This window comes from Symphalangus syndactylus, chromosome 9 (genome assembly GCF_028878055.3).
Source record: "Symphalangus syndactylus isolate Jambi chromosome 9, NHGRI_mSymSyn1-v2.1_pri, whole genome shotgun sequence".
In the NCBI taxonomy this organism is placed as follows: domain Eukaryota; kingdom Metazoa; phylum Chordata; class Mammalia; order Primates; family Hylobatidae; genus Symphalangus; species Symphalangus syndactylus.
Genome location: NC_072431.2, coordinates 127,019,888 through 127,034,392, shown reverse-complemented (window position 1 = coordinate 127,034,392; position 14,505 = coordinate 127,019,888). Strand labels below are relative to the sequence as shown.

The following is a 14,505-nucleotide window of genomic DNA, read 5'->3' as shown; positions in this document are numbered from 1 at the left end:
AAATTGGCCTGACAAGCCTTGGAAAAGTTGTTTCCCAATATAATCATTGCTATTAACGGGGAAAGTAAGATATTTGCAATAGTTTTACTATTCTCCTCCTTACTATGTGTCTAGGTTACAGTGATCCCACAGGAAAGTATGACCCTGCTGTTCGAAGCCTTCACAATTTGGCTCATCTATTCCTGAATGGAACAGGGGGACAAACCCATTTGTCTCCAAATGATCCTATTTTTGTCCTCCTGCACACTTTCACAGATGCAGTCTTTGATGAATGGCTGAGGAGATACAATGCTGGTAAGACATTTTCATATGCCTTTTGCGTGCTCAGCTGAGCGGATTGTTTAGATGGCATAGTTATCAGTTCAAGCTGAGCACTCAGCACATAAAAACACTTTCAAAATAAGGATAGCATAGCTGTAATATCAAGTCACTTCCAGACATTCAATTCTACTTTGAAAATGCAGGCAAGAATTCTCTCCAAATAGTTATTATAGGATGATATTTTTAACCATTTGCTGGGACTAACCAAATCATCTCTCCTAATTTTTGCTCTGAAAAAATGGCTCCTATGTTTCACAAATTGTTCTTACCCTCATCTTCCAACATAAATTCTCATTACTTTTAAATATAAATGAGGAAAACCTTATAGAGCTCTTCTTTGATCTCCCAAAAGACTAAAAATTGTATACCCATAGTCCACAGTTCTTATTTTTATTACTTAATGGCCTCTCACAAATAGAAATTGTGTTCCACTTGAAAAGTTAATGTTGGCTTTTATATCACACTATAGGAAATCTCTTTTAAGTTCATTTTAATGCATTCTTTAAAATACTATTTAAAAGGCCTCTTTCTCTGCCTTCCTATGAAGCTGAGAGGCTAGCATTATTTTTCAAACAATAAAAGTGCTTCCACTGGTTAAAACATCACAAATTTTCATATGTTGAAAGCATTCTAAATTTTGGCTTCTGTGCCTTTAGCTCATCATGCACATAAACATGATATTGTAGCTTAACTACCTATTGATTTATATATCCATTAGGCATGCTTTCATTTCTATGTGTGTATGTGTGCAATAAGGTCCTCTAATCCAACCTAATTAGGACCATTAATTGATGAAATTGATAAAAATAGTTTGTTCCATCAAAAATTATTTCAGAAACAACTTACACATAAGCCTGTAATCGCAGCACTTTGGGAAGCCGAGGCGGGGGGATCACTTGAGCCCAGAAGTTTGAGACCAGCCTGGTCAACATAGTGAAACCCTGTCTCTACTAAAAATACAAAAATTAGCCAGGCATGATGGTGGGCACCTGTAATCCCAGCTACTGGGGAGACTGAGGCAGGAGAATCACTTGACCCTAGGAGGTAGAGGTTGCAGTTAGCCAAGATCACACCACTGCATTCTAGCCTGGCTGACAGAGACAGAGTTAGTTTTCAATCAGTTATGAGTTCAGTTATTGGAGTTTCATCTCATTTTCATATGTATTTATATACATAATGGCAACCATAATTAATTATCTATAATTTACACTGTCAGCTTTTTTAAAAGTGAAACAATAAACGAGTGACTTTTGAAATACAGTATGAGGGCAAATATTTTAGCCATACACCTTCAACGAACCTTTCCAAAATGTTCAATTTACATACTATAAAAACAACATCCTTCTCTTTGTTTTACGGTCATGATGACCACTTTATGTCTGTTTAACTAGATTACTTTTATTACCATAATGAGTAAACTCAAATTAATAGGTTTAGGAATTAACGAAACCAACTTTTGTTAAACATGCACTTCTGGGAACTATATGGCAATGTTCAAGTTGTATTTATTCAGTTGTTCACAATGCCGTGGGTGTTACTAAACTTTTTAGAGGAAACAGAGACTATTGAGTAACCTGGCAAGTCTCTGAAGTGGAGTTTTCTTTCACCTATGAAAGAAAGGAAAGATATTCCTTCACCTTGTGTATCTTGGCTGAAAATATAATTATTTCACATTGATACCAAGTTGTTAAAAGTTCTGCAGATTTTAACTTAAAGGTCATTGATGAACCAAGAAAATACCTTTTGAACATTTTTTTCTGACATTTTCTTTGTTTGCAATATGTGTTTCTCAGTAACTTGAATTGTAGTGGGAAGAGAAGTACGCACTTAAATAAAAAATAGGAAACTACCCTGCAGCACATTTCTGATAAAATGTGGCCATAAAATTATAGGATAGGTCAATGTAAACATTTGCAAATTGCATGAAAGCTAAGCTGAAACAATTAGCCTCCTTCTTAAATATTCCTTGTACCTGCAAATACGTTTTAGAAAGCAGTGTCATAAAACAACTGTGAAGAAGAGAAAGAAAAATTAGAAAGATTCAAGATTTATAAAACTGTCTGTAAAGCAAAAGTCTTGTTTAAAATAAATCTAGGAGTGGAGGGATGGAATTCTTTTTCAAAATGATTGAAAGGTTTTTAAAAATATAGAAAGCTCTTTACAAAGTGCAGAATAATAGAATTATTAGGCTTGGAAAGGAACAAAAATTACACTTTACAGGTAAAGAAAAGTAGAGTCACTCAAATAGTAATGTCCATTACAGGTTCCTTTCATTAGACATGAAATAGTACAATTGAGAGCATCCAAACTCTAGTTACTACCATGTTAATTTCTATTTACTAACGTTTTTGATCTATATACACATTCAATTCAATTCCTTCTCTTTTATTTCAACTAAGAATTATATGAATTAAGTTTTAAATATAGCAGCTCAGTAGTTCAGCGTATTTTCAGAAGAAGCAGTTTATACATTTCCAAGAGTGATCACTACTTTACTTTTTGAGCTGCGAGAGAAATGAAGTAATCACACATATACTTAAGTCTTTTCATATATATTATTTTCAAATCTACTGTTTCCTGGTCAGTATTTAAGGCACCAGAAATATGATAGTATAGAAAATTCACAAACAAATTTTCTTCCTGAAACTTTTCTTCCTGTTGATAAAATTGACAATAACCATATGTAAATAAATATACAGCATGTTAGATGGTGGAAGTCTCTATAGACAAATAATATCAGGAAATAGGATAGGAAGTACTGTGTAGATTTATGGAAGAAGAATGTCCTAAGACAAAGGAACAGGGAGCCAACTGTGGCTGGAGTAGAGTAGGGTCTGGGGAGAGAATGGTGAGAGATAATAAGGTCAAAGGGATAACAGGAGGCAGAGCCTGAAGGATACTGGAATTAACTCTAAGAGAGATAGGGGGCCATGGAGGATCTTGCATAGGGAAGTTACATGACAATCCAATTGCTATTGTTATTTTTACTATTATTTCTCCCCTAATTTTAATGGACAAAACTTCATCACACAGCTGAAGCTGAACTGGACTGAGGCTGGTCAAATCAGGGTGAAGCAGAAAACTAAAATGGGGAATTTAAAAAAATTTCTAAATTATTAATCTTAATATCATGTTAATAAAGAATGAATTTATAATACACTAATATGTGAATTACTTGAGAATAGAAATATTGTCTCTTTTTTTCAATGCCACAGCCTAAATGCCTAGGCCAGTGTCTGGCACTAGTAGGTACTTGGTAGATTTTATCAGATAAATATTTAATTAGCTTTAATACATAACAAATTTAAAGTCACAAAAATATCAACACTACTTGGCATTTCTATGATCAATTTTTCTTCAATCCAGATGCTGAAACACCCTTCCATGATTCACGGAATCACTATACCTGTCAAGGCATTGCATCTATAGCAAAGAGAAAATCTTCTTATACTTAGCTGTCGTAGTTTGTTTTCTGTTGCTTATAACAGAATACCTGAAACTGAGTAATGAATTAAGAAACTGAATTTATTTCTTACAGTTATGAAGGCTGAGAAATCCAAAGTTGAGGGGCCACAGCTGTGAAAGCCTTACTGGTGGGGACTTTCTGCAGAGTCCCTGAGTCAGCACAGGGTGTCACATGGTCCAGAGGCTGTGTCTTAGCTTAAGTGTCTCCTCCTCCTTGATAAAGTTACCAGTTCTTCTCCCATGATAACCCATTAACCCATGAATCCATGAGTGGATTGATCTATTCTTTAGGGCAGAATTCTCATAATTCAATCACCTCTTAAAGGCCCCACCAGTTAATACTGCCTTATGTTCCCATTGGTGTCTGCCCAGTCCCACTTCTAACTAACTCTTCTTTTGTGTGTGTGTGACATTCTATTTGGTGTTTGTTTAATTGCACCAACATAAATATAGAACAAAAAAAGATAGAAACATCTTTTGCCACAAAAGATTTCATTCCTTTTATTCCTGATGATAGAAACTCATTCATAATATAAATGTCCATAGTTTATATCCATGAGGTATCAGGAAGTGAATAGAATTCCAGGACCTTGATTCAAACTTTTAAGTATTTTTTGCTAACAGAGTAAAGCCCTAGGAATAAAGCTAATATTGATTTCTCTGAAAGTTAACAGAAAAAATAAAAAATATTAACCAGAAATATTCATAAACAAGCACTGCCTCTAATAGATATGCCATATCTCAAATTTAAATTACAACTGATTCCACAGCAAATTACAGGTTTATGTTTTCTTTGGCTTTGAAAAACACATTTAATGAATTTTATTCAAATTGCTTTATGTAATTTTTAGAAATTATTCAAGATCATCATAGATGATGAAATACTAAAACTTCCCTGCTTTTAAACTCTCTTTTTTATTAAGTGGTATATTGGTACTGTATTCAAAGCATTTTCTGTTTTATGTAATTTCCCATCCTGCTGTAGTGAAACTTCATGTCTTTATTCAGTGTAAAATAAGAATAAAATTCTTTCATGTTCTCCTTGAATATTGGATGCCTTTAGGACTCAATAATGATAGGAATATTAATTTTATTATGTTTATTAACAAGTTGTCTTTGGAATAATTTAGATATATCCACATTTCCATTGGAAAATGCCCCTATTGGACATAATAGACAATACAACATGGTGCCATTCTGGCCCCCAGTCACCAACACAGAAATGTTTGTTACTGCTCCAGACAACCTGGGATACACTTATGAAGTTCAATGGCCAAGTGAGTGTTGAAAGTGTATTTTTACTGTGATAATTTCCAAAAGCAAATGTGTTATCTTTCAAGTAGAGTAATCACGGTATTCTGAAGCTATGTTTTCCATTTGGACTTAGAAACTTTCATTTGTATTTTTATTTGAGGATAAGGGAAGGAATTTGATATTTGTTGAGAGTCCACACTAAGCTGATATTGATCTTACTGTACAGCACCCTATCTCATTTAATCCTCACAATGCTTTGGGGTGTGTATGAAAATCTTCATTTCACAAATCAGGAAGCTGAGGCTTAAATAGGTTAACTGTTACAGGTTCACATTTCTAATGAGGGAAGAGAATGAGTTTGACCTTAGGCCCATGGAATATGCCCCAATTTTTCTACTATACCATGTTGCCTGCATTTATCTATCTTAAAGGAAAAGGGAGTGAGATACTCCTAGGTATTTTTCTGAGATTTTGAAATTCAAAAATTTCTTGTTTAAATCTTTTTCCCTACAAAGGCAGTAGGGCATAGTGGAAAAGTACAAGACTTATATTCTAAAATACCCGGGCTCCAAAGCCAACTTTATTGCTTACTAACCAAGTGACATGTGCAAGTGACTCAAACTCATTGAGTCATCATTCTCTCACTTTCACAAAATGAAATGGAAATGACAATGACTATCCCAATAGGGTCCACTCATTAAAAGAAATCAGGAAGTGGCTTCAAGGCCATGTGCCCAGAATAAATTAAATATGAGAATTTCTGTTAAAATAGACATTTCTAAATTTCAGGTGTCCACTTTTTGGTGATAACTATTTTAATATTTATCTTTTTATTTTTATCATCCTTTCCAAATAGGTCGGGAGTTTAGTGTACCTGAGATAATTGCCATAGCAGTAGTTGCCTCTTTGTTACTGGTTGCACTCATTTTTGGGACTGCTTCTTATCTGATTCGTGCCAGACGCAGTATGGATGAAGCTAACCAGCCTCTCCTCACTGATCAGTATCAATGCTATGCTGAAGAATATGAAAAACTCCGGAAACCTAATCAGTCTGTGGTCTAACAAATGCCCCTACTCTTTTATGCATTAGTATCACAAAACCACCTGGTTGAATATAATAGATTGAGTTATTAACTGTATTTTCTTTCACTTTGTTACCTTCTTTCTAATACAAGCATATGTTAGAATTAAAGATCCAAGCATACACTTTTCAAAGATGGGAAGACCCTTTCAGAATCTTTTCAATGGGTTTGAGTTTTCAGTTCTATTTAAAATGGTGAGTGACACTAAACTCCGTGATATTTAAGGATAGTGTGAAGATCTTTGGCATGATTTAAAGGTTGAGTATGTGAAGATATAAGTAAACTACTGTGCTTTGTTTACCTGTAAAGGAAAATAATGTTTGATAGTAAATGTCCACTTAAAATACATGAATGGGCATTTCTAAAATGTTAAAACATAAACACATTATTTCCATTCACGGATATTTGTCAACAGATTTAAAGAAAACCACAGTTATTAATTAAAGCAAATTATGTGTAGTTATGAAATTTTGATTAACTTTTTCAAATTAATGTTCCAATTTGAAGACCAATCAAATATATTATTTAGTCAACATATACTATTTAGTCTCAGGTTCAAGGCTACAACAAAATCACCATCTTTCTTTGTCAAACTTTGGAGAGGGAAAATCTTCACTTTCTTAAGCAACAATCGATATTGCCTGTGTTTGCCACTGTGTTTCCCTGCCTCTCAATTCACTGAAAAAGGAACTACCTCTCCATACATTTCATCTACTAATTTCTCTTCTAACATTTTAAAGGTCCACGAAGAAGGCATATGGAGAACATGTTTGATACTGCTCTATAAATAGTATTCCAATTACTGTGTTTCACTTAAATAGCATTCTCTTATCATTTATCAGCCTTTTATGTATTTTCCAAGTAAAATATTAACGTATTATTTCATTGATCTTCTTTTTTATCTAGTTCTATACGAATGCTATTTTTTCCCTTCTAACATGAAATATATTTTCTCTTTTTGATCTTGTGCTATGAAACAATCTTCCAAAGAACTGTATAAGGTGGTCATAAGTGAACATTTTAATTAAAATTGGTAAAAATAAATAATAACAATAGTAATCATGCACATAGAAAATGGCTAAACTGAGATTCTAAATTCTACAAACAGAAACAAGTTTAAGTTATGTATCCCTGATTGGTTACTGGGTTTTCCTATATTCAAAAATATTAAGGCTGTATATACACAAGATAAACAAATAAAATATATCAAAGAGCATGCATATAACAATAGGATGTTTTACACTAGAATTACTCAATTTATTCTCTTGGAATACATTGCGATTTGTTAAAATACAGTATGCTCACAGCTTTTCAAAGAAATTACTGTATAATGTAAGATGCCTTTTTATATAGAACATCAATGAAACTACATAACTCACTTTATATTTTTGTAGATTTACTAATTACTCATTTCAGAAACATTTATTAAGCACCTACTAGATATCAAAGATTTCAAGGCACTATAGATTTGGAGAGAAGAAAATAAGAATTGTAAAATTGAGAAGGTCATGTTTGACTTGTGCTTCAAGGAATGCCAATGGATTTACCAAATATAAAAGCAGAGAAGGGCATTTTATTCAAAAGTGACAGCATGGACAAGGGCACAGAAGTTTAAAAGAGCATGGAACTTTTGAAAGTATAAAATAGGTCAGTGTGGTTAAAGTATAGTTTTTATGGAGGGGAGTAAAAAACTAAATTGGAAATAAAACCTGAGTGTCTTATATGCGATTCTTAATAATTGGAATTAATTCCGTTGGAAATAATAGGAACCAGGGAGAGTCATAATCAAGCTGTATATTTATAAATACAGTAGTGATGGTGCTGTTGACAAATGTTGATGAGAAATAATTTGGAATGGTTAAAAGCTAAGAAACTAGTTAATATGGAATAGATTGTGGGAGAGAGGAAGAAGTCTTGTTTCAAAACATTAATTCTAATCATAATTATAAGATAAAGTACACATTATCTATAAAAATAATAAATGCAGCTTATATTATAAATACTATATAATATTAAAATTATAAGTATAATACAAACTTACCTTTGAGTAAATTGTTACAGAAATGTCAGTTAACAATGGAAGACTGTGAGAGAGAGGATTAAAACAAGAGCAAAACAGAAAACTATTAACAAAATGGCAGTTAGTTGGTAAGTCCTCAGCAATCAGTAATTATTTTAATGTAAATGGCTTAATACCCCAATTAGAATGCTTAAGGTAGCTGAATGAATCAAAAAACATGATCCAGTGACTTGCTGTCTATCTATAAGATACTCACTTTAGATTTAAAAATACATACAGGCTGGAAGTAAAGAGATGGAAAAGGATATTCTGAAAATGGTAAAAAAAAAAAAAAAAAAAAAAAAAAAAAAAAAAAGGGGAGGCTCTCCTGTAAGACAAAATAGACAAAGTCAAAAACTGCCTCTAGAGGTGAAAAGGGTCAATTTAACAAGATATAACAATTATAAATATATACATATTCAATATCAGAGCACTTAAATATACAAAGCAAATATTGATCTGAAAGGAGAAATTAACATCAATACAATACTAGTAGTAGAATCCAATATTCCACTTTCGATAATGTATAAAACATCCAGGTAGGAGATCTATAAGGAAAGAGAGTACTTGAACAACACTGTACACCAGGTGGACTTCAGGGACATACACATTACATACCACTCAACAGCAGCAGAATATTCTTATACTTCAGCAACATGTTCTTCTCAAACACAGGTAGAACATACTCCAGGATAAATTACGTCAGACTTCAAAACAAGTCCCCCCAAAATTAAAAAAGTCACTTCAAAGATCTTTTAAGATCACAATTGAGTAAAATTAGAAATCAGTAGTGCAAGAAAGTGGGAAATTCACAATGATGAAAAAACAATACGCTCTTAAACAACCATTGGCTCAGTTAGGAAATCATAGAGGAATTTAAATTATATCTCAAGGCAAGTGAAAACAAAAATACAACATACCAAAACTTATGAGATCTAGCAAAAGTACTAAAAAGGAATTTTGTAGCAATAAATGCCTACATTGAAATCTAAGGATCTCAAATGAACAACCTACTTTACACCTCAAAGAACTAGAAAAACAACAACAAACTAAGCCCAAAGTTAGCAGAAAGAAGTAAATAATGAAAATTAGAGTAGAAATAAGTACAGAATAATAAAACGAGAGAAAATTCAGAAAATTAAGGGGTTTTTTGAAAAAATAAAAAAATGGACATACCCTTAGCTAAACTAAGAAGAGGAGAGAAGACTCAAAATCAGAAATGAAAGAGGAAGCATTAAAATGTGTTCCTAAGAAACAAAAGGATCAGAAGAAACTTTTATAAACAATTATATGTCAACAATTGGATAACTTATAAGAAATGGATAAATTCCTAGAAACGTACAACATACTAAGACTGAACATAACAATAACAAACAAGAAAATTGTTGCATAAACACCCATTTCTTGTTGCATAAGCACCCGTTGCATGTGAGTGCTACAAATTGATCTAAGCTTTATAGTCTAAGTGGAGTCCATTAAAATATCTGAATGTCCTACACATGAAAAATAAAAAGCTATTACCTTTTTGGCCCTCAGTTATATCTTGTCTTCATGTCCAGAAGCAGATTTCAGACATAGTGCTTACTTATAAGTCCCTATAATTTTAAAACATGAGAAGATAAGTTTGGGGCTATTAAAATACTGTTCCAAGGTTTGTTTATAAGACATTTGTTTGGAGCTCAGTCCATGAATATCCAATAATGCTATGTATTTTTCCTTTGCTATAGCCTGCTCAAAACTTTCACAACCAACTGATCAATGGAAGATCAAGTTGAGCAGAGAGCTAATATGAATGTGAAAACATAGATTTAAAAAATGTATCTATAAACCAAGAACAGAGTCTGATATGAAATAGATAAACTTTAATAGGGAAAAATGGAAAATCCGGTAGTTAAAAAGTATGATGAAAAATTAAAGGGTAGAAGGAGGCAGGAGTTTTTGCAAAATAACCAGGGAATTTTAATTTCAAATTAAATATAAGCCAATAGTGCAATGCAACCCATAAAGGGAAAAATCAAATACAACTGATCAAGTTGGAAAACAGTGAGCTATTGGGCTTCATTAATCCACAAAAGGAAATTTGTGGTAAAGTCTGAATCACACCTGGCCTATTTATACAACTCTCAGGCCACACATTAAGGGGAACATTGGCAAATTGATCTTCTGCCTGGATGTTTTATCCGTTATTAAAAGGGGAATATTGAAGTCTACCACTATTATTGTATTGCTGTCAATTTTTCCATTCAGATATGTCAATATTTGCTTTATATATTTAGATGCTCTAATATTGAATATGTATATACTTATAATTGTTATATCTTACAGAATTGATCATTTTATCATATATTAACCTTTATCTCTAGAGACAAATTTCAACTTTAAGTCTGTTTTGCCTGACATAAATATAGCCATTTCTGCTTTCTTTTTGTTACCATTTTGGAATATCTTTTTCTATCTTGTCACTTTCAGCCTGTGTATCTTTATATCTAAAGTGAGTTTCTTGTGGATAGCAAGTCACTGGATCTTGTTTTCTTCATAATTCAGTCTTGGCGTATTGTTATATTAGTTCATTTTCACACTGCTATAAAGAAATACGCGAGACTAGGTAATTTATAAAGGAAAGAAGTTTAATTGACTCACAGTTCCACATGGCTGTGCTGGGGGAGCTCAAGTAACTTACAATCATGGCAGAAAGCAAAGGAGAAGTAAGTGCCTTCTTCACAAGGCAGCAGGAAAGATAAAACGAACGGAGAACAGCCTCTTATAAAAATCATCAGATCTCCTGAGAACTCACTCGCTATCAAGAGAAAAGCCTGGGGGAAATCACCCCTATGATCTAATCACCTCTTACCAAGTCCCTGCGTTGACAAGTGTGGATTACAGTCAGAGATGAGATTTGGGTGGGGACACAGAGCCAAACCATACTGCTTGTATATTTATAAGAATTCATCAATTTCTTCTATATTATCCAATTTTTGGCACATAATTTTAAATAAAAGTCCCTTATGATCCTTTATATGTCTGAGGCTGTTATTACAGTTATTTTTGCCCCTATTCATCAAGGACTGAGGCCCCCACAAATCCCCTCAATTCTCCTGCATTTAAGTGAGTGTTCTTAAAGAAACCTTTGTTCTCAAACAATTTTTAAAAACCATATTTACTGTAATATTATAAAGATATTACACTAGGAGCCATACTTTACCCAGATTTTCTTTGGTTTGTTGGTTCCTAATTTATAACTATGGAGTAATAAACGTGGTACGGAATTTTAGCAAAGTAGAAATTAAGCCAAATTCATTTATCCTTCAGCATAGCATATTTCCCAAAAGTTTCCTATTGAAACTTTCTTATAAAGATGGAATAAATCTGAGTATTGTCCAGTCTGGCTCTTTCATTATTCAGGTGAATAAATTGCATTACGTGGAGGTGAACAGATTCGTACAAGACAGTACAGCTAATAAGAACTTACTTTCATATTCCTCCAGAAATCGTTTCATTTGGTAAGAGGGAATACAGGATAATGCAGAAATTATAGGATATGGCAAGGATATAACAGCACAAAACACTAAGAAGATGTGGTTGTCTCATAATCGTGAAGATCAGAATAACTAGGCTACTTAACATTGTTTCACCAAATTCTAGTGCAGTGAACAGTAAATGTTTACAAGGGGGAAGAATGAACAGACCCATTTTACTGAAATATTTCATACATATATGAAATTGAAATATAAATGAGACACAATACAGTTATTAGAAAGATGGGAAGATGAGATTGATAAGTTCCTAGAGAAATAAATATTGCTGACTAAACCTATAGAATACAGGATTAATTAAGTATTAATATCTATTAGAAATTTTTGCAGAGATAACTTAAGCCTCAAAAAAGGTTGGAAATATGTAATTATGTACATAAGGTATCACACGAAATGCTCTCAAAAAGTAAATAATTTGAGTTTTGATTTGAATAAGATACGCATTAATTGTATAATTATTTTCTTAGTACATTTTTAAAGTTTTGGGAAAACAGAGCAAAATCTTTGTATAGTTCTCTATCCTTAGCCTAGTGGAATGTCTTGCATGTAATAAGTTTTGGATAAGTACTTATTAAAAACAGTAATAATGGTTTGAAGAGAAGAATGACATCAATGCAAATAAAGTATAATAATTACGATCTCAGGGCGAAGAGGAGAATTAGAAAATCAAAATTTTTAAAAAACTGATTATCTAGAGATCAATATTCTGGGAATGCAAATGTTTCTATTGTTGAAAAAAATGTACCCTATAATCAAGAAAAGTAGGTCAATAGTTCCTAAGGCCTTAAAGAATTCTACAATTTTACTAGTTTATTCTCTATTATTCCATGCTTAAATAGGCAAATCTATTGATTTTTCTGCTTTTTATAACAAGAAAAGAGAAAAAAAAACACATTCACGAATATTCTGCAAAATAAACACACCATTATCAACTAATAAATTGTCTTTCTCTTATACCTGGGGATACCAGTAATATACACCTTTACTTTAGGACCTATCTTGTAGCCCTGAATGATTTGTATGTAAAAGTTCTAAATTTCACCATTGTTAGAGAAGAAAGATTCAAACCTGAGGTAGCTTAAATAATGTCTGCAACTCACAAAAAAAAAATTATTATCTATTGGAAATGACCTAACATAAAGTAAGAAATGATCGAACACAAACTACATTTTATGTCAAGTGAAGGAGACAGAAGAATATAAAAGTCGTTATCTCCACAGGAGGTGTGTGGAATGTAAAACATCTGGTGTATGGGCAGTAAGTACCTTGGAGGTGTGTGGACAGTAAAATACCTTGTTGAAAGGATATATTCAATTCTATTAGGTTAGAGGAATTCATCCAAAAAGGATTAGAAAACACCAAACAAATTAAAAAGTTGGATAATTATTAATTCTAGGGAAATAGCCATTTGTGTCAGGAAAGAAAGTCATTGTAGTGTACTATGTAGTATGCTGTAAACAACAAAAATTCCATCTAAATAGTAAAAGAAATTGATTAAATAATAACAAAAATATGATATAACTAAATTGAAAAATGTAAGCAAGGATGAAGTAAAATATGTTGGTGAGCAAGGCTATGATAAAACCTGAGTCCTCATCATCCAAGGTAGAATATCAAAACTTATGCCTCTAAATTTTTTAAAAAGATAAAAATACATTTAAAAACAGAGGCAAAATTAGGAGAAATAATTTGAAGAGCTGAAAAAGTTGTATGAAAAAATGTCATCTGTGTATAGGAAAGGCTGGGGCAGGAGACCTTGGTCATTCTTTATCAACCTTGACTTTTTTTAAATAAAAAATTTTAAAAAGCACGTAATGCTTCTGGAAACCCCAGTGAAGAATGATTTATTTCAGAATGTGTAACCCTAAAGCAGAAGTTCATTCTTAAGGTGTTCTCCTATTATATAGAAGTATTTAGACTTCTAATCTGGGGAAAAAAGAAAAAAGGACCTGGCTTTCAAATAGAAACTTAGCAAAATGACTAAGAAGAGTCATTAAGCACTTTGATTAAATAAGTAAATTACACATGGAAATACTCTCTGGCATTCTTTTTTATTTATGCTCCAACATACAGGCTTCTGGCATGTTGTAAAATGTAGTTCTCCATTGTTATTTCTTTCTGGTCTTCAGATTTACTCAGACTTTTGCCAATATATCTGCTAAAAATTGAATAGAATATTACCACAAAATGGCACCTTTGAACATATTTCAAAATGTTGATTATGAACATCAAATGCCTCCAACTGAAATGAACAGTGAAGACACCTATTATTCCTTTTCTGGTTTTAAAAAATGTTCATGTCATTCTTGAAAGCAGAAGAAATGAAATTTTCATTTGAGTAAAAATGGATTTGTGTGACTAATAATCTCCACATGGCTGAAATTTCCAACTAAATAACAATGACAAAAACGTATCTTCTTTATCGACTAAAACTCTCTTGTATACATTATCCCCCTTCATCATGATCACTGATCATAAAACCCTTCCAGGCCACAAAATGAAGAGTGAGTGGCATATCACCCAAACGGTTCCGCGTACAATAGATGATTATGCCAGTACCAAAGACATTGATAATTTGTGACAAGGGCGAAAGGGCTAGCCAGCTCTGGGAATCGGCTGCATTCAGCTGCTGAGAATACAAATAGTGAAATCATGGTTAACTTAATACATGTACACTTAAAAAAAGCTTTCAAAACTAGCCTAAGAGAAGCCTAAAAAAAATTATTTTAACTTACCTTGAAAAAATTATAATTTATAGAAAAATTGCAAGAATAAAATAAACTCCCATGGA

The 14,505-nt window shown here is 32.5% G+C and overlaps 1 protein-coding gene across 4 annotated transcripts in view; it reads left to right on the top strand.

Moving 5' to 3' along the window:
- Nucleotides 1-13,954, top strand: part of TYRP1 (tyrosinase related protein 1) — a 268,825-nt gene extending 254,871 nt beyond the window's left edge. For 3 of the 4 annotated variants that reach the window (XM_063609865.1, XM_055294556.2, XM_055294555.2), the window contains 3 exons: nucleotides 115-294; nucleotides 4,917-5,063; nucleotides 5,897-6,999. In XM_063609865.1, the coding sequence (XP_063465935.1) occupies nucleotides 115-294; nucleotides 4,917-5,063; nucleotides 5,897-6,102 (533 nt within the window). In that variant the 3' untranslated portion in view covers nucleotides 6,103-6,999. Of the gene's footprint in view, nucleotides 1-114; nucleotides 295-4,916; nucleotides 5,064-5,896; nucleotides 7,000-13,843 lie in introns of those variants that run through there. The other variant, XM_063609867.1, reaches the window with a different exon arrangement.
- Nucleotides 13,955-14,505: the final 551 nt, after the last annotated feature.